Source organism: Danio aesculapii, chromosome 5 (genome assembly GCF_903798145.1).
Source record: "Danio aesculapii chromosome 5, fDanAes4.1, whole genome shotgun sequence".
Classification (NCBI taxonomy): Eukaryota; Metazoa; Chordata; class Actinopteri; order Cypriniformes; family Danionidae; genus Danio; species Danio aesculapii.
In genome coordinates, this window is record NC_079439.1 from 23,303,445 (window position 1) to 23,329,990 (window position 26,546).

A 26,546-nucleotide genomic window follows, 5' to 3' on the forward strand; every position below is an offset into this window, starting at 1 on the left:
AAAGAATCGACTCATGATTCATTCACGAATCAACCTTCATCACTTCTGATTCAAAACAGACAACAGAAAATACACGCTGCTCGACATCTCAATTATAGGGAGGAAAATGCATCGCTTAACAGACATTTTCAGACGTAATTTTAATACAACAGAGATTTGGATATAGCTATCGAAACCTGTTGTTAAAATAATATTTTTAAACAGTCGTGTCGGCGCTGATGCCCAGTACTGGCTCACAAGACGATAAATCAATAAAAACGATTCCAGAATTACAACTGCTCAATGATATCAAGCTTACGAACACTAAAGTTGGGAGTCTGGCGGTCATAGCGGACCGCGCATTCAGCGCTCAGCGCGTCCGGTGTATTTTTAACCCTCGGTTGCTGCATTACCGGAGTCCCGTCCACCCACGTGCTTCAAAACGCTGAGACGGAGGCAGCAAAACACGCACTTTCTGCGGCTCTGCCCGTCCGAGCGCAGCGACAGGGGGCGTCCGACGTGTTGCCGAAGCGAGGCGGTGGGTGCAGTCGGGGCCGCTGTAGGGAGGGAGGGAAGTGAGGAAGGGAGGGCGAGAGGAGAAGGAGGGATGGAGATGGATGATAGATGCTTATGTAGCGCGTCCCGTACGTTTGCCGTTATGCTCGGCCGCAGACAAACTTGCATCCTCCCGTCACTTTCTTTCTTTCCCCTGCTGCTCCACCCATGAAGCAGGACGCAGGGCGAATGCGTGCCACTGTTCCGGAGCGCGTCGTGATCGCTTATTTATCCGTCTGATAAATGGTTTTGGAGCTCGCCGCGCCCGCCGGTGCAGGCCCTGCGCTCCAGCGCTGCATCCCGCACATCCAGCGGGTTTTCCGGGTCAGAGTGAGCTGCAGCGCCGCCGAGTCCAGCTGCGACAGCCCCAACGCCGGTTCCAGTATCATCGTAAACATCGAGGACGGCAAGGAGGAAGATTGCACTAAAGCTAAAGTGAGTGTGTGTGTGCGTGTGTGTGAGAGCGCGTGTGTCGCAGGAGAGCTGCGCGAGCACGACCGACGAGCAGCCACATTGCCATTTAAGCTGTTTATTTTGATATATTTTCAGCTTTGGGTTCACTTTCACAGGCCTTATTAAGAAGTTTGTTTGTTTCCTTCATGACTGTGTAGAATAAATCCTGTGTAAATGCTTCAGGTGCAGCGAATAACGGCCAGAACTGATGCTCACGACTCACGCTTTACAGAGATTTACTGAGTGCAGTTTGACAGGCGGCGCGCAAACACGCACTCGCTGACTTTTGAGGCTACAGCCAAATAATGACCCACCACAGACACGATAGTTTATATAGTAGATAGTTACGTTTACTACTTTATCTTTAAACCTGATTCTCACAGAAACCTGTTGACATTATTAGGGCCGAAGCAACGCGTGATTTATGAGGTGTTTATGGGAAGCTGAGTCAACAAGTTGGTCTTTAACTTGACATTATGAGTTATTATTAAATCATTTGCCCACAATTTATATATTTATAGGAATGTAATTAATAAACGATAAACTTAAAAAAAAATACACTTTATCCTCCGCAAGCATGAAGCATGTAGGGTATGTTTACACTTGGCTAAAACAAACTCGGGTATGATTTATTATAATAAGTGTGAACACTGCCAGTGTCAGTCTGCTTCCTAATGTACTCTGCTGCAGATTAATTAAATATGAACAAAACATGCATCTAAACTAACCAAAGCAGGACATGGGTTTTGACTTCATAACACATTTAATGAGCTCTTCACGAGTTCTCAACTGATAAATATACCAGCATTTATCATCACACCAGCACTGTTTTGTTTGATCAGTAAGTTCCATTGCAAAAATCTTTAGGTTTAGTCTTAAAAACGACACAAAGCAAACCAGGACTAAATTAATCATGTTTTAGTCCAGAGGAAAGAGCAAACAAAAACACAAACACATTCTCAGTGTCCTTGCTTGGGCCAATCAGAATCAAGCCAGTCATCTCTTGTTTGGCATTCTGCGTACACGCCAATGTCATCGCACTGACTGCTGCTGTGTTTGCATTAGTCTTGCATCTCCTAAAGCATTACAAGTGTCCTAAACAGTGCAGCTTCAGGTACAGGACGAGGCCTTCTGTCTGAGTGCATGCTTTTACCTCCTGCTGACTATTTTGTCATAACTGCACCATAAGATGCTGCCACCCACTGTGTCTTTAGACTGAGTGTCTGAGCTCGGAGCTGCACCGTGGGCCTTAAATGTGCTTCATCTCGCCATGAGCTCCAGCAAAGAGACTCCACTTGTTGCTATGAGACAAACCGGCACAAACCTGTGCGTGTGCTCGAGTGCATGGTGGCCTTGCTGATTGTAAGCCTGTGTTGTGGAGGAGGTGAGGAGAAGAGAAGGGAAAAAGAGAAGGAAAACAAGGCAGAAACGAAAGGGGAAGAGCGAGGGAGGAAAAGGAGAAGGAGGGAGACTTGCTTGTTGAATATGTTGTCCTGTTTTTGCTGGCTGATGTATTGGGATGTTTACAGAAGACTGAAAGGGATAAAATCTAAATCATTTACTCTCTCTTGTTCCAAACCTTTAGGAGTTTCTTTCTTCTGGTAACCACAAAAGAAGATGTTTTGAAGAGAGATGAACACCTGTAACCATTGACTTCCATAGTATTTGTGTTTCCTACTATGGAAGTCGATGGTTACAGGTTTTCAGCATTCCTCAAAATATCTTCTTATATCTATTCATAAAGGTTTGGAAACACTTGAGAGTGAGTAAAATAAAATTTTTGGGTGAACTAACCCTTAAAATACAGCTGTCCGCTCCACATGATGGGTTGCTTGTTTGTCCATTCCGGCTCTCCGTGCTGCAGTTTCTGTCTGCAGTCAGTGGATTGTTTTGCATGACAGAAGACTGATGAGCTTTCCTGGCTCTTTTGGGTTTTATACGATGTCTGGCCTTTGCAGAAAGCTGATTGTGTCAGATCTGTGCTCTCTGGCTCTGTTTAACACAGCAGTGGGCTCACACATTTTTCACCCGGAGAGAAATATTTCAGCGTTCTGCCTTGTGCGTTCACGTGCTCCCTGCACACAGATCTCTCCCACACACTTTAGCAGCAGTTTCCCGATCAGTTCCAAGGCAGGCTGGGTGATTTACAGAGAAAGCGTAAGTTTACGTCAGACGCGTCCCTAATGAACATGGGCGTATGAACGAGCTGCTGACCTCAGATTTTCTCCTATTTATTTAAAACTAGGTGTGAGTTTTTACTGGGAATAACGTCAGCTGTTCAGTTACATTGTGCTCATTTGTGCATTGCTTTGATCACTTACATCTATACCATATATATATATATATATATATATATATATATATATATATATATATATATATATATATATATATAAAGAATTTTCTGTGGCCTGATCTGAGAACAGTCTCTCAGTGTGCTGTCTGCTGGCACTGACTGCATAATGCATCTGATTAGGATAATGTGATGATGCATACAAACCTGTTAAAGATATTCCAGATATATTAAAAATATTACAGCATTAATGTGTTCAAATGTGTATTTATTATTTTTATACGCATCAACAATAACTGGTCATTTTAAAAACAAGTAACATTTTAATATAATATCCTTTACGTCAATGATTGTTAATATCTTGATATGATGATGATGATAATAATAATAATAATAATAATAATAATAATAATAATAATAATAATAATAATAATAATAATAAGTGTATATTTTTATTATTCAATAAATTAGTATTATATCCTATTTTGTTTTAAAATCTTTTTGGTGATGATGATCATCATCAACAATGATAATATACATTTATTTCTAGTAAAATTTTAATACTTATGTATTTATTTTGTATATTGTATTCTTTTATCATCTTTATGATAATATTGATTATAGTAATAATAATTATAACAACAGATAAAATACATTTAATATTTTTTATATATTAGTGATATATTAATTATACTTTATTCTGTATAAATGCTTTTAACATATTTATAATAATTATAATAAAACAGAAATACATTTTTTATTACAATAACCATCAACAATAATTAATTTTTTTTATTTGAAAAGGCAACATAATAAATGAGTTTAATAAAGTACCTAACTGAGCTTAATTATTTCATTTTGACTATTTCAGTGCCTGAAACAGTTTATCTATTATCTATTTGAAAATATTATAATGAAATATTTATTGTGATATCGTGGACCATTTCATAATTTATCACACAAATGCTTTTTCAAATCTTTATAATAATGCATTATTCAATTGTTAACAATTATTTTTCAATTATATTTAATATTTTGCATAATTATTGTATATTGTATTTTTATTATTGTCTAATAATAATAATAATAATAATAAGTGTATATTTTTATAGTTCAATAAATTAGTATCATATCTTAATATTTTATTTTAAAATCTTTTTGGTGATGATGATACAGACTTATTTAAAGTAAATTTTTAATAATTATATATTTATTTTGTATATTGAATTCTTTTAACATCTTTATGATGATAGTAATAATATTTATAACAACAGAAATTTTATAGACTTATGATAAACATTTAATATTTTTTATATATTAGTAATATAATATACTTAATTCTGTATGAATGCTTTTAACATTTTTATAATAATAAAAAAAAATGTTTTATTATAATAACCATCAAGAATAATATGAATATTTTTAAATTAATTATTAATATATTAAATGAGTTTAATAAAGTAACTAACTGTGTCTCAATATTTAATTTTTACTATTTCAGTGCCTGAAACCGTTTATCTGTTCTCTAATTGAACATTTTTATCAAAATATTTATTGTGATATCTTGGAATATTTCATAAATTATCACACAAATGCTTTTTAACATCTTTATAATAATAAGCATTATTCAATTGTTAACAATTAATTATTTAATTATTTTTTTGTGTATAATTATTGTATATTGTACTTTTATTATTGTCCTATTATTATTGATCATAATAGTAATAATCATAAACAAAAGTATACATTTAATGATAAAATATTCCTACTAATAATATTACATGAAATATCATAATTAATAGGGAACAATATATTACACGTCTAAATATATATACAGTGCTCAGCATATACAAGTACACCCCTCACAAATCTCTCTTTTAAATTCACGTTTTTAATAGGAAGCTATACAATATTATATATGTGCATATACATTAGATTAGTCCGTACTGAAGCCAAATCTGGAGCTTTTCTAACTAAATAACTTACGATAACGCTCCAAAAACTAGTAAACCCAATTATATATGTTATAGAGAAATTGTAAAAATAAATAGAAGCAAAAAAAAGGAAAAATCTAGTTGAAATTTTGTAGGTTGTAATTTTATTTAGCAATATTTTGCTTTAATTTAATTGTATTATCTTTCAATTTCTAAATATCTTCGATGACTAAAATAGTATTTTAATAAATATATCTGTTTAATAAATCTGTTTTTGTTCAAATGCACCAAAATACATTGCCTATATTAACTAAGAAATGGATAAAAATATAAATTTTTGAAAATGGGGTGTACTTATGCTGAGCACTGTATATAATATACTATATATTAAATTATATATATTATATATTAGTATACTATATAAAGATAAATTGTGTTCCTGTACTGTCCTATCCACACATAACGCTGTAAACAGCAACTCACTTCAAGCTGTAGCGATTATTAAAGACCATAACCTTTCAGGTGTACCGCAGCTTGTTTCCCTGCTCTGAGAACAGCTCCTCCTCATTGGGCTGTGGTGGAGCACCGTGACACAGCTGATCTGAGAGCTGCTGTTGAAGCTGTGATCCTCAGCTCGGCCCGTGGCAGACGCTGCGCTTCAGTGCCCAGGGGAACATGCTGCTGGAGTCAGCGTCACGACTCAGAACAGCAGCTCCGTCACGCCGGGGAGCACACATTCTTCAATACGCCACATCTGCAGACACAGATTCAAAACAACGTCACTTTCAAGTCATATCAATGCAAACAAACAGTCTCCCTCATCACATGTGATGCGCGTAGGTGTTTATTAGTGCTGCATGCATGTGTGCTTCGGCATGAAGAGCTGTATGTTTGTGAGTGGAGTAAATGTAATATGTTGTGTATTTGTGTGTGTGCGTGTGTGTGTGTGTGTGTTTCAGGCTTTCCCAGAGAACACTGCGTTGTGTTAGTCGTGACTGCTAAAAAGCAGTTAGCTGATGACAGGACTGCGTTGCTAGGCAACCGGTGTCATGAGCGCAGAGGAGCCTCTTGTAGCTGGATGGTGCTATCGGTTTTCTCTGTGCACACAAGACACACACACATCCTACACATATACACACACACACATCCCGCTCACCCCACACAAAAACAAACACACATGCAGGTTCACATATTCGCACTCGCTTTACACGTGCTTGAATTTGAGGGTGCATATCAGCTCTATTGATTCTTATTTGATGCTGTACTTGAAGACGTTTTTGGTAATGATGTGCAGGAATTCTGCCGAAGGAAAGTGGGCTCAGGTTTGGATGTAATTGAAGGGTTGGAAGGGCGTCTGAAGCTGAGCAGAGGTTGTGTTTTCTTTGAGAGAAGGTCATCAGGACAGTATCATTTCCCCTGAAGGAAGTTCAGCTGAAGCCCCACCCAGAGCAGCTTCTCTATTTTGTCATTTTGAAATGGTTTACAAAACCGAAACAACACTCTGACGTGAGAGTCGAAGAATGTGACGGTGACTATTCCCACTTGCACTTTGGTGGAGTCTGACCACATTAATTGGTTATGTGTGTTTGTCTGTATAATAGATAGTATACAAAAACTATTCAAAAGTAAAATGCTATGAATGTTTTGCTCTCCGAGGCTGCATTTATTTTTGATACGCAATTAAACTATTATTGTGATTGTATTTAAATTTAGAATAACTATTTTCTATGTGAATATACAGCAGCACGGTGGCTTAGTGGTTAGCACTGTTACCTCACAGCAAGAAGGACGCTGGTTCATATCGCCGCTGGACCAGTTGACGTTTCTGTGCGGAGTTTGCATGTTCTCCTGTGTTCGTGTGGGTTTCCTCTGGGTGCTCCGGTTTCCACCACAGTCCAAAGACATGTGTTACAGGTGAACTGAATAAACTAAATTGGCCGTAGTGTATGTGTGGGTGTAAATGAGAGATTGTGTATGGGTGTTTCTTAGTAGTGGATTGCGGCTTGAAGGGCATCCATATGCATAAAGCATATGCTGGAATATGCTGGCAACCCCTGATAAATAAGAGACTTAAGCCGAAGGAAAAATGAAATGAAATTAATGTGAATATACAGTTGAAGTCAAAATAATTTTTTTTCTTTTTAAAATACTTTCCAACAGAACAAGGGATTTTTTTACAGTATTTCCTATATTGTTTTTCTTCTAGAAAAAGTATTTTTTTATTTCAGCTAGAATAAAAGCAGTTTTTAATTAAAAAAACACTGTTATACAATGACTTGCCTAATTACCCTACCTTGCCTTGCTAACCTAATTAACCTAGTTAAGCCTTTAAATGTCACATTAAGCCGAATTATTATATAGTATTTTGAAAAATATCTAGTAAAATATCATGTACTGTCATTATGGCCAAAAAAAAAAAAAACAGTTATTAGAAATTAGTTATTAAAACTATCGTTTAGAAACATGTTGAAAAAATATTCCATTCCATTATACAGAATTAGGGAAAAAATACATGGGGGGCAAATCATTTAGGAGTTTATTACTCAACTTCAACTGTATGTGATTGTCATTATTCAATGTCACATAATCCTTTAGAAATCTTTCTATTATATAATTTTCTGCTAAATAATTATTTCTTATTATTATCATCTTTGTTGAAAACAGTTGTGCTGCTCCGTATTTTTGTGGACACTATGATGCATACATAGAGATGAAGTCAAAATTATTAGCCCTTCAGCAGTGAAATCTTTATTCTTTTAATATTCCTTTAATATTTTTAAATGTTTAACTAATTTATTTTGTCTTCGCCATAATGAGAGTACATGAATTTTTCCTCCTTATTAAAAGTTACTAGTATTTGGTTAACTAACTAGGTTATTTTGTTAACTTGGTGAGTTGGGATAATTAGGGAAGCTATTAAATAATATAAAATAATTCAATTTTTTTTTTTTACAAAAATACAAAAAAAATTTATTCCAATCAAAATAAAATAAATAAACTTTTCCGCAAAATAATTTTTTTTTTATATGAAATACTGTGAAATTGTCTTTGGTCTGTATATTTTAATATATTACTTTTAACTTCAACTGTATGTATAGTGGGCACGGTGGCTCAGTCGTCTCACAGGAAGAGGTTGCTGGTTCGAATCCCGGCTGGGCCAGTTGGCATTTCTGTGTGGAATTTGCATGTTCTCCCATGTTAGCGTGGATTTCCTCCGGGTGCTCCGGTTTCTCCCACAGTCCAAAGACATGCGCTATAGGTGACTTAAATAAACTAAATTGTCTGTAGTGTATGAGTGTGTGAGTGAGTGTGTATGGATGTTTCCCAGTACAAAGTTGCGGCTGGAAGTTCATCCGCTGCATAAAACATATGCTGGAATAGTTGGTGGTTCATTCTGCTGTGGCAACCTCTGAAATAGAGACTAAGCTGAAAGTAAATAAATGAAAGAAATGTATATGCAGTGTATATATGGTTTTTACTATTAAGGGAAAACAAAATTCAGCTTCTTTGAAATGTGTGATCACAGTAGAACAATAACAATATTTCTAAATAATCATTACTATACATTACATAAAAAGATTAACATGCAAAACAATTAACAATTCTACTAATTAATTAATTCTAACTTATAACATGTCACAATATTAAAATATATATACTTTTTTTGTAAAGACTCCATGACTCACAGTTTGGGACATGAGTGCATGTGCGTCATGCCATTGTCTTCTAAGAATATCCACAACTCTATTAGCCAGCAGGCTTCAATGTACACCAAGTAATGAGTTAGCTATATAGAAAAGGAGCAGTTCAGAGACAACTTTCAAGTGTTAGATGTAATCAGGAAAAAACAGTAAGAGGGGTTGTACATTTAAAATAATCTATTAATAGTATAATAGTATATCTAATAATATGTTTTCTAATAATTTTTTAAACATTAAAGTTTAAAGGTGTTTATAATATTATAATATTTTATTTTAATGAATCCATGTAATCATACAGTTGAGAATCATACAGCCAGAATTTTTAAACTGCCCTGAATGATTTGCCCCCGTTTTTTTTTCCCCCAATTTCTGTTTAACGGAGAGAAGATTTTTTTCAACACATTTCTAAATATAATAGTTTTAATAATTCATTTCTAATAACTGATTGATTTTATCTTTTCTATGATGACAGTAAATAATATTTGACTAGATATTTTTCAAGACACTTCTATACAGCTTAAAGTGACATTTAAAGGCTTAACTAGGTTAATTAGGTTAACTAGGCAGGTTAGGGTAATTAGGCAAGTTATTGTATAATGATGGTTTGTTCTGTAGACTATCGAGAAAATATAGCTTAAAGGGCCTTAAAATGGCTTTTAAAAAATTCAAAACGGCTTTATTTTAGGCGAAATTAAACAAATAAGACTTTTTCCAGAAGAAAAAATATTATCAGACATACTGTGAAAATTTCCTTGCTCTGTAAAAAAACAAATAATAATTCTGACTTCAACTGTATCTTCATCCAGAGATGGATAAATCCAAAGGAAAAACTAGATAGTTATGAATGTGTGTGCTGCTAATCATACAAAGAAGTATTTAGTAAACAGCAAACAGTGTAATATTTTGACAAACTGAAATTAATACAAAATGTATATATGTTTTGGCCATCTTTAGTGCTCAAAGTCAAAACATGACAATAATTGATCACTTTAACACCAATGATCGGCAAAACATGATGGTTTAATTCAATTCAGTGGCATTTACGATGTTTTAGCATTAAAAATAAATCAGTATTCTAACATATTTGTAACATCTGAATTCTTTTTCAGAGTGCAATATTACTGTCGTTGCAACACTTTAGTGTGACCTCTCTGTGTAAGTATATGTTTAGTAAAATGCAGGTCATTACCCTACCAGTCAGTTGTTGCCACCAACATGCTAATTTCATGACCATACTCCACTACAATGAGTAATTGTGAAATCCTAATTTATAAAAACAAACACCTTAATGATACTTTACTAACCTTTTTGATGCTGCTATCATCTTCTCTTGGTGCAAACACCCAGTAAACTGCTCTGGTCATGTGTCAGGTTGCGTTAGCCATGTGATACTTATTTAATTCAGAAATGCACAAAACACCTGTTAGCTGCATTTTTTTTAACTTTATAGGTGATTAACCTTTTACGGTCACTATTGTGGCAGTGGGATTAAATGACAGAATTCAGTTTTCTTTGGATGACAAAGCTGAATTTTAGCGAATGTCGTCATCACCATAAGTGCGCGCGCAGCCCGTATTTCTATTGTGTTTATCGCACAATCTACAAAAGATGCGCCGTTCGCGCATGCGCTTTGAATCTTTTTTTTACAACAATGAGTTAGTCCACGAGGTGGCAACACTGGCCCCGGACTCCCGGCCGTTACTTCACAGATGGCAGAGAAACGGAGACAGAACAAGAACAACAAAAGCGCCGGAGACTTCAGCAACAATAGACGCCCGCGTTGAGGAGAGCTTTTGTAGCAGATTCACGACATTCTAGGTTAAACGAGAACAAAGACATCTTTGCCATACATAACTTTTGAAGTCAAATATTGCAGACAGTGATCAAGGATAACTCTTACTTGTGCGCATGTGTTGAGCGAAAGTGGTTTCGTACGCTGAAATTGACTACTAGACTTTGAAAGGATGTGCGTTCGACGGTAAAAACCCAAGTAAGATTTCACCTCCTTATCCTTAAGAAATCTTTTGAAAAGGCTAGTTTTGTTCTTAGAATATGTTTTTGATCAGCAATCTTTGAATAACAGTTTTTGGTAATATGTACCTTTTTATAACATTATTATTACAGTTCAGTTTAAACCCGTAAAGAATTGCAGGATGATGTCGATTGTTGTATCGTAATTTGGCTGTAACATTTGTGTAATTCTGGTTGTTGTAGTGTAGTTTTGCTCTCTTTGTCGCTACCGTTCAGATAATAAGTTAACGGTCCAGACTGTCCTGTTCAGGCCATTGTATTGTGAGCAGGGCAAGGTGCCCCAGCATCCTTTGTCACAGTGCATCAGCAGTGTTTGAACCGTTGATTCTTCTCTGACAATGAAAGAAATAGAAAAGTAAAAAAACAATATAATAGCTAATGTAAGTAATATTCAAAGTGTTGATTATGCAACAGTTTCAGAATTGTGTATTTGCAACATGTTTTTGTTGTTGTATTGGATCCAGTTACTAGCAAGCCCATAATCTGATTGAATGCAATGGTGAAACAGCCTTTAAAAACAGCCTACAGGGCATATTGTTGAAAATTGTGTTATTGGTGTAATGAATACATTGATGTATAAAAAGAGTTGTTACATTTGTAACTGTATAAAACAGTGGCATAATGTTGGCCCTTACAAAAGGATTATGTTATTGAATAAAAATACAAAACAGTTATTTGTTCAGCTGTTCAATGTCTGTTATCTCTCTCTCTTTCTCATTCAGGAGTACATTGTGTCGCTAATCAGTCCTGTGCATAAGCACCGTGAGCGGTTGACTCTGTGGCTGCAGCGGCGACTGCATGCCCTACGTGCAGCAATTGAGTACGAAAGCTGCGCCGTGGTGCAGGTGAGGGACCATGCACTGGAGCTTCAGGGAGGTCATGCACAGGTAACAGCTGCATGCGCTATGCTGCAGCGCCTGAAGATGGAGCACCGCGGCTGCCGCGACCCCCAGCCCTCACCCGCAGCCGCCGGTCACGAGTCTCCAGAAGAAGAGGAGGAGGAAGAGGATGAAGAAGCTGGCGAAGAAGGAAGTAGTTCGGAGAGCGAAGGAGAGGTGCGGCCGAGGAGTGGAAGCTCTGGAGGTGTCAGTTCAGCTGGGTCAGGAGAATGTCCAATAGGAAGGAGACGAGACCTGCTCATAGCAGCCAAACCTCACCGGCAGCTGTGCCGCTCGTCCTGTTTGGACCGTCCCAGCTTCAGCCAGAGCAGCACCTTACAAGAGTTACGAGCAGATGACACCTGCACCGACCCGTCCCAGAAATCCCTTGCTCCTCCCTCCTCCGCATCCCCAATGTCCTTACGTCAAACCAGCGATCGAGATTATCAAACCAAAATGGACTTTGCTTTGAAGTTGGGCTACTCTGGAGAACAGGTGGAGTCTGTGCTGAGTAAACTGGGGGCCAATGCGCTAATCAATGATGTATTGGCTGAGTTGGTGCGGTTAGGAAATAAAGGAGATCCAGAGAGTCAGACAGTAGCGGGTAGTGCCAGTTTTGCACCACGGGCAGTGGGAGCCAAAGAAGCCGTAAGCCCAGAGGCATCGCTGGAGGAAGACTCATCAGACACGTATGACAACCTCCGACCAATCGTGATTGACGGATCTAATGTTGCCATGAGGTAAATGCTAATGACGATCACACTCTTTCTTCATATATTGTTTAAAAACATACACCTTCTGCAGTTGCTACACATGCATGCTCAAATCCTCTGCTCTGTGTTTAGCCTAATAATCCCGTTTAACTTCATGAACTGCTGGAAAACCATTTATGGCATATTTACAGATAAAATGTTTGGTAGAAGTTAAATGGATTATGACTCCAGTATAGTCAGAAAGTTTTTTAGAAGCAGAACAAGCTATTATGAAATGCAATAATTATGCAATATATAAATGTAAATTATGATCATTCATTCATTTTCTTGGCGGCTTAGTCCCTTTATTATTCCGGGGTTGCCACAGCGGAATGAACCGCCTAAATTATGATCAAGTCATTTAAAACCAGTTCTGCTCAAAAAGTGCACACAAGGACCAGGAATGCTCCTCTTGAAAATAAATGGGTTATTTTTAGATCCTATATTAACTGGAATGATAAATACATAAAGATTTGCTTAAGCACACATTTAATATACATATACAATTAATGGTCTAACAGATACGAATCTAATACTAAATAGCTAAAATTAGCATATAGGTAAGTACCAAATATCTCTCTCCAAATATCTCTCTCCCATCCGTGACATACAGCCCCATTGCACTGCTATGAGTGTGATATTGCTTTTATACAACAGTTTGATGGAATAATTGTGTATATAAAATAGAAAATCAAACAGGGAGAGTCTCAAAATCCGCATTTTAAGGTTAATTAAATGCCATTAGTCTACAGAGATTCCCCAGTATTTCTCTGTTGCAATTAGGATATCACAATAAATAAGCCTAAAAAAGCCAAAGCAAGCACTATCAGATTACTGTTGTGTTTGCGATAAGGAAAAACGCGGAACACATGCGGGCATTTCTTCTTTCTTTTTACCAAACTAGTACTGAAATCAGTAACGAAAACAGGAAACGCATTAGAAACAAACAGATGGCCAACTAAAAAGTAACTCGGGGTTATACAAAAAGTGGTCAACACAAAATGCATAAATTCCTGATATGTGAGTCTCATCTCACACTCGATACAGTACAATTGCTATGGTATAAATACAGCACTGCAACATACAAAAGAGAGAGATCGACTTGTTTAATAATGATTTGATCAGCTGTACTTAGAAATTACGCTGTTTTTGTCCTCTAAGGGCTTATAATGCGTTCTCTGTCGTCATTTTGTGGATGGACAACATCAACTGTCTTTGCTCTGCTCAGCTTTTAAATGATACATATTTAAAATAAGCACTATCATTATAAATAACCTGCATAGTTACAATCTAAACAACTTCATTCTCGCCTAAACGCCTCAAAAGTACATTATGTTGCCCAACAGCTGCAATATTTGTCAAACTGTAGTGAGTTTATTGATCTTATATTTAAATGTGTGTGTAAATATATAAATATATAGGTTTGGAATGAGAGTTCGTAGATGCCAGAATTATTGGCTAGACTATCCCTTTAAGGCTCAGATAACATGTCGTTGAGAGAATTAGTCACAACCTGGGGAACTGTGAACTAGAGAGTCACTAAATTCTCACTATTGTTGTTTACTTCTGAAATTGATGCTATTACAGGAAGTCATTTAGTGAAATAAACGTGATGTTCCTGTTTTGAAATGCTCTCAGTATTGAGAAATGTCCAATCAGTGCGAGATTTGAGAGTTTGTGTGTGTGTGTGTGTGTGTGTGTGTGTGTGTGTGTGTCTGTCTGTAATGTTGGTAATATTATTTTGTAGCCATGGAAACAAAGAGGTGTTCTCATGCCTGGGCATTCAGCTGGCTGTTGATTGGTTTCTGGAGAAGGGCCACAAAGACATCACAGTTTTCGTCCCAGCATGGAGGAAAGAACAGTCAAGACCTGATGCACCAATCAAAGGTACCAGAAAAGTGGATATAAATATACAAAATAATAAAAGTATGTGCATAAAGAGACGGTGATGAGTGAGTTAACCCTATCTATATGTGCAACTGTGGGTTCGCAAAATACCAAAAGTCAGAGACTACCAGTACCAGTTTAAATGCTTCTGTTTCATTTTCTTCCAACATTTTGAAGGAAAAATGTAATTAAATAAGTTTCACAGGTTTGATGTAAAACAAGCCTGATGAGCATGTTCTCAGGCTTGATTTGAGAAGTATCTACAGAACATTTTGAACCTTTAAAGGAGACAAAACTGAACCTATTCGCAGATTTACGAGTAGTCCCACACATTTAAGTATTTGATAAATGATAATACTCAGTGCATGTTTTGTAACACGATTCCTCTTTTGGTTAAACATTTTATTGAATTGTCTTGCTTTAATGTTTGTAGAAGGCTTTTTTACGAAGTGAACTCAAATTAAAGAATTGCTTAGTTAAATTTTGCCATATATTTGCCCTGAATTTTATTATATATTAATGTAAAATGTCCAATTTAATGCAATTTGTGTTTCTTTGTCTGTTTGAATTGTGTTTTTTTTTTATTTAATATGTATTATTTGTTTTTTGCCTTGAAATCTGATTAATCTGACATGGCACTAAATCACAGGTGTCAAATCCAGTTCCTGGAGGGCCACAGCTCTGTACAGTTAAGATTTAGCCCTAATTAAATGCCTGGTCAAACTAATTAAGGCCTTCAGGCTTGTTTGAAACCTACAGGTAAGTGTGTTGGAGCAGGGTTGGAACTAAACTGCAGAGCTGTGGCCCTCCAGGAACTGGATTTGACACCTGTGCACTAAATAAATAATACGAAAGATAAATAGTGACCTAGAATTATTCTTAAGGGATACTTCAGGCAAATATGAAAATTCTGTCATCAGTAGCTATGTTTCCATCCAAAAATGCTAATTAACTTTATGCACAAAACTGGAATATCGCATAAAAGATGTGCAAATAAAGCAGCGTTTCCTTCCAACGAGTCAAACAGAACAAAATCGTCACTAACTGGCACCAAATATCAACAGTAAAAACGGAATTTGCTGTGGTAGGAGAAGTTGTGTGAATTTTTTTCCTTATTTAATAAACGACTTGCGCCTCAGAAGACAATGCCGACATGCAATGAATGCGTGGTGGCATTTGAAGGCATGGGATGCCGAGCACAGACACTCTTAACAGTTCTGGAGGTAATTAATAATATAATAACACTAATACTGAAACGGTTATGGCGTTTTAGAATGACCAACACAACATTTTAGATGTTTTACAATGTCCTCAGCTTGCTGGTTTATCCATTCACACACATTATTACCTTCACATGATCTCTTAAAACAAAATCACATGACCTTTTTTTTAATGCGCATACTGGAATTTATTCGGCTTTCATCGTAGTTTATGTGCATCTTTTCTTATCGAATAACAAGTTTATGTTTATGTTTCTTTTGCGCATTTTCACAATTGATGTGCAACTTGGCATTTCCATCAACTGATTTAAAAAAAAAATTAAATAAAAAAAAATTAAAATTTTATGTGCATATCCTAAATGCTAATAAAAATATGTTGATGGAAACGTAGCTATTTACTCAACCTTCACTTGTTCAGTTTTTTTTTCTTCTATTGAACACAAAGGAAGATATTTTACAGGTTTTGAACTTTTTTCAAAACATCTTCCTTTGGGTTCAACAGAATGAAGAAACTCCTGAATGTTTGAAACCACTCAAGGGATCAGTAAATTAGTGAATAGTGAATTTTGGGTGAACTATCCCTTTAATCAATTAATTTCCTACATTTGTTTAAAGTAGTGTTGTCACGATACTGGAATTCGATACCAATCATTACTGAAATTTTAAAAACGTCCATTTCCCACTGACATTTGAGCACTGTTGAGCACGTTCTTAAACATAGCTGATTTGCCATTGTGTTTACATGCTTAACAGAAATGTCTGTGATTGGCCATGAAGGTCATCACTTCACCGAACTCGCCTCTGTTTAATGAGTGTAACCACAGATACAGGAACACTGGAGCATTTCAAAGTCACGTCGATCAGCTGGTTTGTCCATAAGGTGACATACGAGCAATCTGCTGATGAATCACAGCTTTAAAATGCTCAAGTGTCTCTGTATCTGTGGTTACACTCATTAAACAGCGGTAAGTTCAGTGAACTGATGACCTTCATGGCCATTCACAGTCATTTCTCTTGTTTAAGAATGTGCTCAATAGCGCACAAATGTTAGCGGGAAATGGACGTTTTTAAAATTTCAGTATCTATTGGTATTGAAATTCAGCATTGTGATAACTTTAGTTTAAAGTATTACAAATGTGTGTTTTCACGTGACATTTAAAATGAAATGACATTCTTGATTCTTGATTTTTTTTTACCATGTTGTCAGATGAAGTGATCTTTTTCAGTAGAAATCCTTTTTTGCCTGAATGAATGTCTCCAAGAGCTGCCATGTGTCCAGTGAGCTTGTCCATCTGTGCTGTGATGTTTACACAAGTTTGCGTATGTCTGCGCGTGAGGTCACAGGAAGTGATGATGTGTGATGTCACCTTCATCCTCAGATCAGGAGATCCTCCGAAAATTAGAGAAGGAAAAGATCCTCGTCTTCACACCGTCCCGCAGAGTTCAAGGCCGGCGAGTGGTTTGCTATGATGACCGCTTTATCGTCAAGCTAGCCTGTGACTCAGACGGGATCATTGTGTCTAATGACAACTACAGAGACCTGCAGAACGAGAAACCGGAGTGGAAGAAATTTATTGAGGAGCGACTCCTCATGTACAGCTTCGTCAACGACAAGTATGTTCGCACACAGTTACCGTGGTGACAGGGTTTTCTCTCGCTCGCTCATTTGTGTCTTCTGCTTTCCACCCTCGCACCCTTATGGCGTTCCTCTTTCTCTCTCGCAGTTTTTCCTCTTACACTTTTTACTGGACTGTCTCCTGTTTCAGCTCTTAAGTCTCACTTGTGTTGTTTAATTACCAGTGTTAGGGATTAGACATGATGCATTTACAGTGCATACAGAAAGTATTCATAGCGCTTCACTTTTTCCACATTTTTTATGTTCCAGCCTTATTCCAAAATGGATTAAATTCATTTATTTCCTCAAAATTCTACACACAATACCTCATAATGACAATGTGAATTATTTTTTTTTTAATTGTGCAGTTCAAATGCTATTTGTATAACACATGCACCAACTATGAAGGTTCAGGCCATACACATGCAAAACTATTAATGCTTTAACATGAATTATGAATATAGAGCGTTACAGTTTCATTTTTTTTAACATTTGCCTCACGGTCGCTGATAATGCTATTAAAAAAGAATAATTATCTGGTCTCATATTTATAACAAATAGAGTATTGATTCATTTAACAATTGTTGATCTAAATAGTTATTCATAACTAACGGTTGTGCTAATTTTTGTCTGTTGTCTTGTTTTTTAGGTTCATGCCTCCTGACGATCCTTTAGGCAGACATGGACCCAGTCTGGAAAACTTTCTCCGCAAACGTCCAGTGGTTCCAGAGCACAAGAAGCAGCCGTGTCCTTATGGTCAGTACAGCAAAAGTAGGGAATTATTTTATGTCTTTATTTCAGAACATCACAGAATATTACAAATATTTATATGTGCTGTATTAACAATGCAATATCAGATTGTGTATATATGAAGAGCAAAATCCTCTAAATGCCATTTGATATTTTCTTTTAAAATTAGCATTTCCCCGACTCCTGTGTGTAGGCTCAATAATCTTACTTTTATAGTCACAAATAAGTTATTTTCGTTGCCTTTTAAAGTGAAATAACTGAACATAAACATAAGAGGCTGAGAAAAATACTAATTTTAGGAGAAAATTTCAGATGACATTAAGAGGTTTTTGCATCTGAAATCTTCATATATAAAATCATACAATTAATTTTCATTCACTGTTAATCTATGTGTTTTTTGCATATTATAATATTTAAAGAATCATTTTTGCTATCAATTGAAAAAAAGTAACATTTTCTCAACTACCAATATTGATTTTATCACAGGTAAGAAGTGCACGTATGGCCATAAGTGCAAGTACTACCACCCAGAAAGAGCCAACCAACCACAACGGGCTGTCGCAGATGAGCTTAGAGCTTTTGCTAAACTCTCTGCTGTAAAAACCATGAGTGAGGGGGCACTCGCAAAATGTGGAACCTCTGGGGCTGCTAACAAGGGAGAAAGTGGCTCAGAGGCAAAGCGAGTGGCACCCAAGCGCCAGTCTGACCCCAGTATCCGGTCGGTTGCATGTGAGCAGGAAGAGAGACTCTGTCCAATGCGGAAGGCAGAGGCCAGTTCTGTACCGTCTTTAGTGTCTGCTCTTAGCGTCCCCACTATGCCACTAACAAAGAGTCATGCAGCTGGCGCTTTGAACACACGATCAGCTAGCAGCCCTGTTCCAGGGTCTCTGCACTTTACGCACAGCTCGCTGGAGCACGCGGGCAGTGTCCAGTATCCCCCTATCCTAGTCACCAATAGCCAGGGCGCGTCTGTGGCTTACGGCGAGCCGTTTCCCAAGTACGACTCGGTTGTGAGTGACCACGGCTACTACTCCATGCTCAGTGACTTCTCCACCATTAGCCTCCAAGACAGTTTCTGCAGTCTTGAGCAGCCAGAGCCTGTAGGAGTGGGTGGAGGATATCCTGGCAGAGCTCCCAGCATGTGCCCAGAACCCGGCCGAAGCCATTCATCGGACTCTTTTTCGTCCTACAGTGGAGAAATGTACCTCAACTCATTGGAGGGCAGTCTGGACGACAGCATGAAATCTGCGCCAACGCAACCTTCGGCACAAACACGCCTTCAAGCCTTTGCTCACGGTTTCCACCATGAGGCCTTGACACGTGTGCAGAGCTATGGTACGGATGAGCCCAAACCCGGACCTCGGAAGCAAACCTCCGCCCACCTCGCACCACACACCCAACACCCGGTTGTTGGTGCTCGATCCAGCTGCCCAGGAGACTACCCTCCTCTCCCCCAGAACGTGTTGCCTTCTGTCAGCCCCTCACAGCCGGGCCGATCCTTAGGCATGACCCGCATGGACAGCATTTCTGATTCGCGGCTCTACGAGAGCAACCCTCTGCGCCAACGCCGACCGCCGCTTTGCCGAGAGCAGCATGCCAGCTGGGACCCTTTGCCATGTGGCAATGAACCCTACAGTTACGGAGGCTATGGATTAACCGGAGGCCTCATGCCTTGCTGTGAGAGGGTGATGGTCCGCAGCATGCCCGAGAAGATGGAGCAGATCTGGAGGTCCCCGTGGGATAGTGTGCCGCCTCCACCCCCTGCCACTCGTGGGCCAGCAGGGGAACACCAAGAGCGGCACCCTATTCCAGAACACCAATATCAAACCTACCGAAACCTCTGTAACATCTTCCCGGCATATGTGGTCCATTCGGTCATGGAGAAGAACCCTCACATGACCGATCCCCAGCAGCTGGCTGCCGTCATTGTCACTGAACTGCGCTCTTGTCACTAAGCACATCACAGAAGGCTGCTACCAATGATATATATGTCCTAGTGAATGAGAGATTGAACGCCTGGAGCATTTCTGTTGTTGTTTAGCTTTGAGGATCATCCTCCAGATGTAATTACAACTGGATTGGATGTATTGGTTAGGAGGTTGGCTAGCTTGATAGCATTGATGCTGCGTTGGTTATTAGTATTCAGTTAAGCCATATGGAAACATGGATCTTGTACCTAAAAAGTTTAGCATAGAAAAGAAAGAAAAAAACCTTAAAAAAAAAACAAATAGTTTCCAAAGTCCCGCTTTCTCCACTATTCAGCTCCTGAGATGGGCCATATTGTTCTTGAGGCTTGGGTGGCCAGAATATTTCTCGTTCATAAAGCCGACTTAGAAGTGTGTTCACACTGAGAGCGCAACTTCGCCTGCCAGTTCGATGGCAGATCTTCAGAATGTGTTATTTTGTGGGTGATGATAACATTTATCCTTTGAAAAAGAGTCACGTGACAGATCTCTTTGGTAAAACCGATCAGAAATGATCCTGCACAATATGAATAGTATTGTGTATGTATATGTGTATTCACTTGCATTCGCGTGTAAATACGACGTGAAGCTGTGGTGTATTTTTTTATTTTCTTCAGTGTGCTTGATTGATGATGAAGTGTGATTTTCGGAAAGGGAATGATCGATCGCTTGCGTACCTCAAAGCATGACTTCTAAGGCCTTACATTGGAGTGACCTCATCACACATTAATGTGAATAACGCTCGGCAGTTGTGGAGGTCGCATTTGTTTTATACGAGCGAGCGCTGGGATGGAGAGGTTCAAATGTTTTTGCAATTGGCTGGGGTGAAACTGCAAACCTGCCCTGTGTCGTTTTTGTCTCGGCTGTGCACAGATGTGTATTTACGAAGCCATTTTTAAAAGATTGAGCCAAAAAGATAATCAGTGTATGTTTTTCTGATCAGAAAGTACAAGGTATATCTAGTTGGAGAAGTTATCCATATGTATTTCCTAAATGTCGTGGTTGTATTGTAGATTTTAAGAGAGATGTTTGAGCATTTGGTAAGCATGGGCTTCAGTAAATCTCTCCCAGACAGCATGTTAGCACTATGCTTGACAGAGAGCGTCACTCGCGTTCGGCTCGTCAGTCAACTATTTTCCAGTATTCACAAACTGGGGAGGTGGATGTGTCTCTTTGGCAAAATGCTCCTGTGCAGCATCTATTTCCTGATTGATGCCTAGAGACCAGTGCCCCGTTTCATCTTCTCCGCCCTGTAAATGAACATATCTTCAGGAGAGTGAATGTTATCAGTCCAGAGATGCTCTGGGTGTTTTTGAAAAGACTTAAATTGCTCCTTCGTTTTTTTTCATGAGCACAGGTGTGGCCCCGTGGGGCCCCGTTACTGCTCGTGGGAAGGTGTGACACACTGCCTACCTGTCTTTTCCTGTGCGACACACACATGGAACACCAGGCTGTTGTTGGGTTGTTTCTGACATTTGGCTGACAGTTCGCTTGCTGCCTCTCTTCCGCCCCCGATTCTGCTTCAACTTGGACACAAAGCCCAACCTCCCAGCTCTCGAAAATGAAAACAGACTCCTCGCCTTTCTGAAGGCTATTAAAGATTTTTCCTCGATAGGTTTTTCTGAATCATATTTTTAGATATATTTATTTTTTATTAGCATGTTTTAGGCCAGAAACATATTTATTGAAGCACATGCCAGACTCCGGTGGTATTTATTTTTAGTTTTAAAGTAGGATCTCCATTGTTAAAGCTGTGAAATTAAAGGAAGGCGAAAATAAATATCAATTTCACACTTTTAAAGTAATTGTTCACACCAGAATTTGCTTTTTAAAAACCAAACAACATTGTTATCATTTTTTTCAGTGGAACAATAAAGATTTTTAGCTGAACCTTGGTGATTTATACAGTGCAAGTGAACGGCTACTTGCACTTATAGAGTCAAAACTAAAGTAAAGTCTCAGCTCTGGATGGGCATTTGCAAAAGCTGTAGATCAATGGTCTCAAACTCAATTCTTGGAGGGCCACAGCTCTGCACGGTTAGCTTCAACCCCCTTCAACTAGGAATGCCATGAAATCATTATAGATTTTGGTTGTACGATTATAGTCTGAGGAATAAATCACGGCTTCACAGTTATCATGATTATAATCCATTCATTCATTTTAAAACACTACTAGTGTAGAAAATCACAAGAAAACTCCTCATATTTTAAAGTGTTATTTATTGCTGCTCAGTAACCAAATACAGCACAAATAATAATAATAAAAACAAACAATAGTCCATTTCTCTAAACCTTAAAATAAATGGAAAAAACAGGTTTTGTCATTTAAACATAAGTAATAATTTTACGCTGAAAATAAACGACAGAACAATGGATAAATTGGAAAGCGCCAGTGAGTCGCAGCCCTTACGTGCCCTGTTTGCCGTGTGTGCATTGCTCCCAATATACGCACGCAAGCCTCATGCCTTAATTGGAAATAACAAACTTGCATGCGCAAAAGATGCAATATGTGAATGGCCCTTGGTTAATAGCCTCAGCCATAGTTAATCCAGTGTGTGTGTGTATATTAGCCTCGGTGTACAAGCAAGGAACTTTAAACTAGGTCATTGTTGGCCTAACTTTGCTCAGTTGCAGTAGTTTTGTTCCATGCAGAAACGTGGTGTTGAGAAGCCTTTTCAATTAATTAACCATGACTATTAAAGCGCGGTTAATAGTGAAATGGGTTAATTCTTGCATCCCTACCTTCAACTCACACCTGATTAATAGTCTAGTAGACTTGAACACCTTGATTAGTTGGATCAGCTGTGTTTGATTAGGGTTGAAGCAAAACTGCAGAGCTGCAGCCTTCCTAATCTACAGACTTATGCTGTATATTAAACGTAGGAAAGAACATTGTTGTCTTGTACAGACCAAACTTTTCACTTTATAATATTGTTATAGAGCTACCAGTATTATTCAGCTTTTGCTTTGTTTATATCTCTTTCCTCAAATGGGAAGTTAACCAAAGTTTCAGCTTAAAATCTTCTTTAATGTACATCTGGAGAAATAATCTTGAATGCATAAATTGCCAGCAGGTTTTTGTGTGAACGAACCCTTTTAGAGACTTCAGTAATAAATACAGCACTGGCAAAACTTTATGTACTATGAAATGACTTTTAATATATATATATGTGTATTTATGAGGTGAAATTCAGCTAGAATTAAGATCAGTTTGAAAATGAATTAAAATGAAGAATTTTGCGAAGGATTTTGGATATTTAGTATGACGTATGAATTCCCTGAAAGACTTTTATGCCTGTAATTTGGTAAACTTTTGACCATGACTATGTTTCAGGCCTAAACATGTCTTTTTTTGACCTACGTATTTTTACAATTGGGTCTTGCCCTTTTTTGTCCCTCTGAACCTTGGAGCCAAAAAAAAAAAGTAAAGAAAAATCTAGAAAAAAATAGTTTCTTATTCAGTCTCAAAGCTTCTTTTAGTTTGTAAATGAATAGACTGCTACCTGCTGCTTACGCTCTGAGGTTCAGACCCCCGTGCCATTGAGCAGCAAGCTACCACACATCAAATGTCCAGAAACGACCTTTTGCTTGTTGATACAAATTGTATCTATTTCTTGATTGTAAAAAAAATATATATTTCTGAGCTGTACAGTATCACTTATATGAGTATATATATATATATCTATATATATTTAAAAGAAGCTTAGTTTTGTTTAAAAAAAAAAAGGATAAAGAAATATAATGCCATAATGTCAGTGATACCGTGTGTCACTCGAGTAGCCCATAGAGATGGCTTATTTCCTGCCGGGCAGACCACTACAGACAGGGATCTCTCTATCTCTATCTTTTTCATTTCTTTCTCCATCATCTCATCCCTCTCTCACTTCTCCATTCCTCAAATGTGTGGTTTGATGATGATCTGAAAAGCGCTAGCTTACCTCAGTGGAGCTGAACTTCTGTTTGACTGAAAGATTTGTAGGCTTGTCATCTCTTTCTCTCTCTGTTAAAGGTATAGATTCAAGAGAGACACATTCTTACACATCAGTGTGCTCCTAATATATTTTTCCTCTGTAAATATTGAAGATTAATGTCGAACCTCTTGTATTTGCACAGTATTAGTGCAGTTCACATACACACACAGTACATTAAGACACTCTTTACCAGCTTATCCGAACAGGATTTCTCTCTCACACACACATATTAGACAACATGGGTTGCCTTGTCAACCAGTCAGCTGATCACATGCTATCATTAGTACCAATATAACTAATGTAAAATGTTGACTATTGTGTTCGCACTTGTGTGAATTTATGGTAAATTCACCACCGTTTCACCTGTAACATAGTTTACCAAGACATGGAGGTGCCATTCCAGGTTAAAGATGAAACTTTAATTGGATGGAATTTGCACAGATTTAGTTTTTTTTAGCAAATAGATGAGTTTGAGCAATGAAAGTTGACGTCATACACACACACACACACACACAAGTGAAATGTGAGCTTTATTGGAGTCTCGTACTGAAAGATGTCCACACAAACACATGAACATGCGCACCTCGTAACCTGCCTTATAATTGAAATGACTTCTGGTTTGTGAGAGTGGAGCACATTCTGACTGTACAGCATTGAGCTTTTCTGTTCTCCCAAGCAGAAGCTCTAACTGAGAAGTTCTTTTCAGCTCTTAATCTCAATTGGCGTCTGAATGGACAACCTTATTTAACTGCTTGAACTGTTTTTCTGATTACGTTTTGGCTAGAGTGTCCCAAGAAAACGTACAGGACAAATTGAGATGAGAAAATAACTAGCAAATGGGCATTTTAGACTGTCGGAAGAGAGGTTTTCTTCTGGCTGCAGAGCTGATGTAATCTGTACATGTATGTTTTATCGATATCGAATACACCAGCTATAACTCGCTCACACAAACACACTCTCTCACCAACAGACTGATTCTCAGGAACTAACAGATCTATTCTTATTATTTCAGCTCCTTTATGAAAGATATTATCCTCGATGTTTGCTCTTATAAAATTGCGGCGATTTGTGAAGTAGTGTGGATGATCTTGAAAACGTGTTCTTAAATTCGAGTTTTGCCGTTCATTTAACATTTCCCCCTCCCCCCTCTTTGTATTGTGGGGTTTTGGCGCCTTCGCAGGTCGACCGAGTGGTCTTGACACTTTTGAGTCTCGTGCTGTGATGATGATGATGATGATGATTACATACAATAGTATGTTTTGCTCTCTACTGAATGAAACGTGTTGCTTTTGAACTTGTTTTCAATATGACAAAAACACGAACCAAAAAATCTAAACGAAAAGAAAGTGACATAAGGTGGATAAACTTTATAACGCTTTGGGTCTGCGGACTCAAACAAAATGTAAGTCTCAATGACAAAAGGTGTTTGTTCCTCTCAATAAAGCCAGACTCTATTTGGTTAACCGTTATCATGACTGTGGTTCCTATTGGTTGCTTGTTTAACTGTAGATAGTGAAATGGAATGAATACAGAGGAAGTGTGATAGTAATATTGCAAAATACTGAAGTTTATTTAGTTAGAACTGAGGCCCCAAAGAGTATTTTTTTTGTATTTCATTGCTTTAGATAGAAAATATCAAACCAAGTGGCATCTGTTAACAGAAAAAAGGAAACTTTTCTGAGCCACTTTTTTATTATTTATGATCAGTTTGTGTATTTATGAATTTCCCCCAATTCCTTTATAAAATAAAATTGTTCCACAACCACTGTCTTAAAGGCTTTTTATTTATTTTTTTTAAATCAATCTCTCTCTCTCTCTCTCTCTCTCTCTCTCTCTCTCTCTCTATATATATATATATATATATATGTATGTATATGTGGTTTATTCTTTTATCAAGTGTTCTTCTTCTGCCATATTTCTTATTGATGAATGCCACTTGTTTTGATATTTTATATAATATGAATCAACATAAAAAAACTGTTCAAACTGTTGGGAGTCCATAAAATTCTGGATGCTGTTTCTGAAAAGATGCCTCACCAAGGCTGCATTTATTTGATAAAACTGGTTTATTATTGCAATTATTACATTATTCGTTATTGCAATAAAATTCTTTAGTAAGTATATGAAGTTTATATTACTTAATGTGCTTATTATTTTTCTGGAAACAATTGTACTGATTTTATCTTTTTGATTAGAAGAATTTCCAAAAGAACATTTGAATTAGAAATATTTCCACCATAAAGCCTCATCTATTGCTTTTGATTGAGTTAATGCATCCTTGCTGACTAAAAGTATTCTTTTCTTTCACAAGACCCCAAACATTTGAACAGTAGTTTATTTCCAAGTGACCAAATACATTTTGGGGCCACTGCATGTAACTATCTGTTCACTACCTGACAAAAGTCTTGTTGCCTATTCAAGTTTTATGAACAACAAATAATAATTTGACTTCTAGTTGATCATTTAGCATCAGAAGTGGCTTAAATGAAAGACAAAGGCCTCTAGATTAAGCTTATTTTACATAAATTAAATATGATCATGCTTTGATTTTAAATGATTTAAT

General features: G+C 37.5%; 1 protein-coding gene across 2 annotated transcripts; it reads left to right on the forward strand.

Annotated features, from left to right (window-relative positions):
- The first annotated feature begins 586 nt into the window (after positions 1 to 586).
- zc3h12b (zinc finger CCCH-type containing 12B) lies at positions 587 to 25,446 on the forward strand. Of its 2 annotated transcripts, none has more exons than XM_056457609.1 (6): positions 587 to 969; positions 11,669 to 12,564; positions 14,324 to 14,463; positions 17,063 to 17,297; positions 17,948 to 18,069; positions 18,535 to 25,446. In XM_056457609.1, exons 1-6 carry the CDS (start codon positions 778 to 780, stop codon positions 20,001 to 20,003), a joined length of 3,054 nt encoding a protein of 1,017 aa, XP_056313584.1. In that variant the 5' UTR covers positions 587 to 777; the 3' UTR covers positions 20,004 to 25,446. The 2 variants fall into 2 exon arrangements, with proteins under 2 accessions (XP_056313584.1, XP_056313585.1); XM_056457610.1 differs by having other exon boundaries at positions 17,948 to 18,054.
- Positions 25,447 to 26,546: the final 1,100 nt, after the last annotated feature.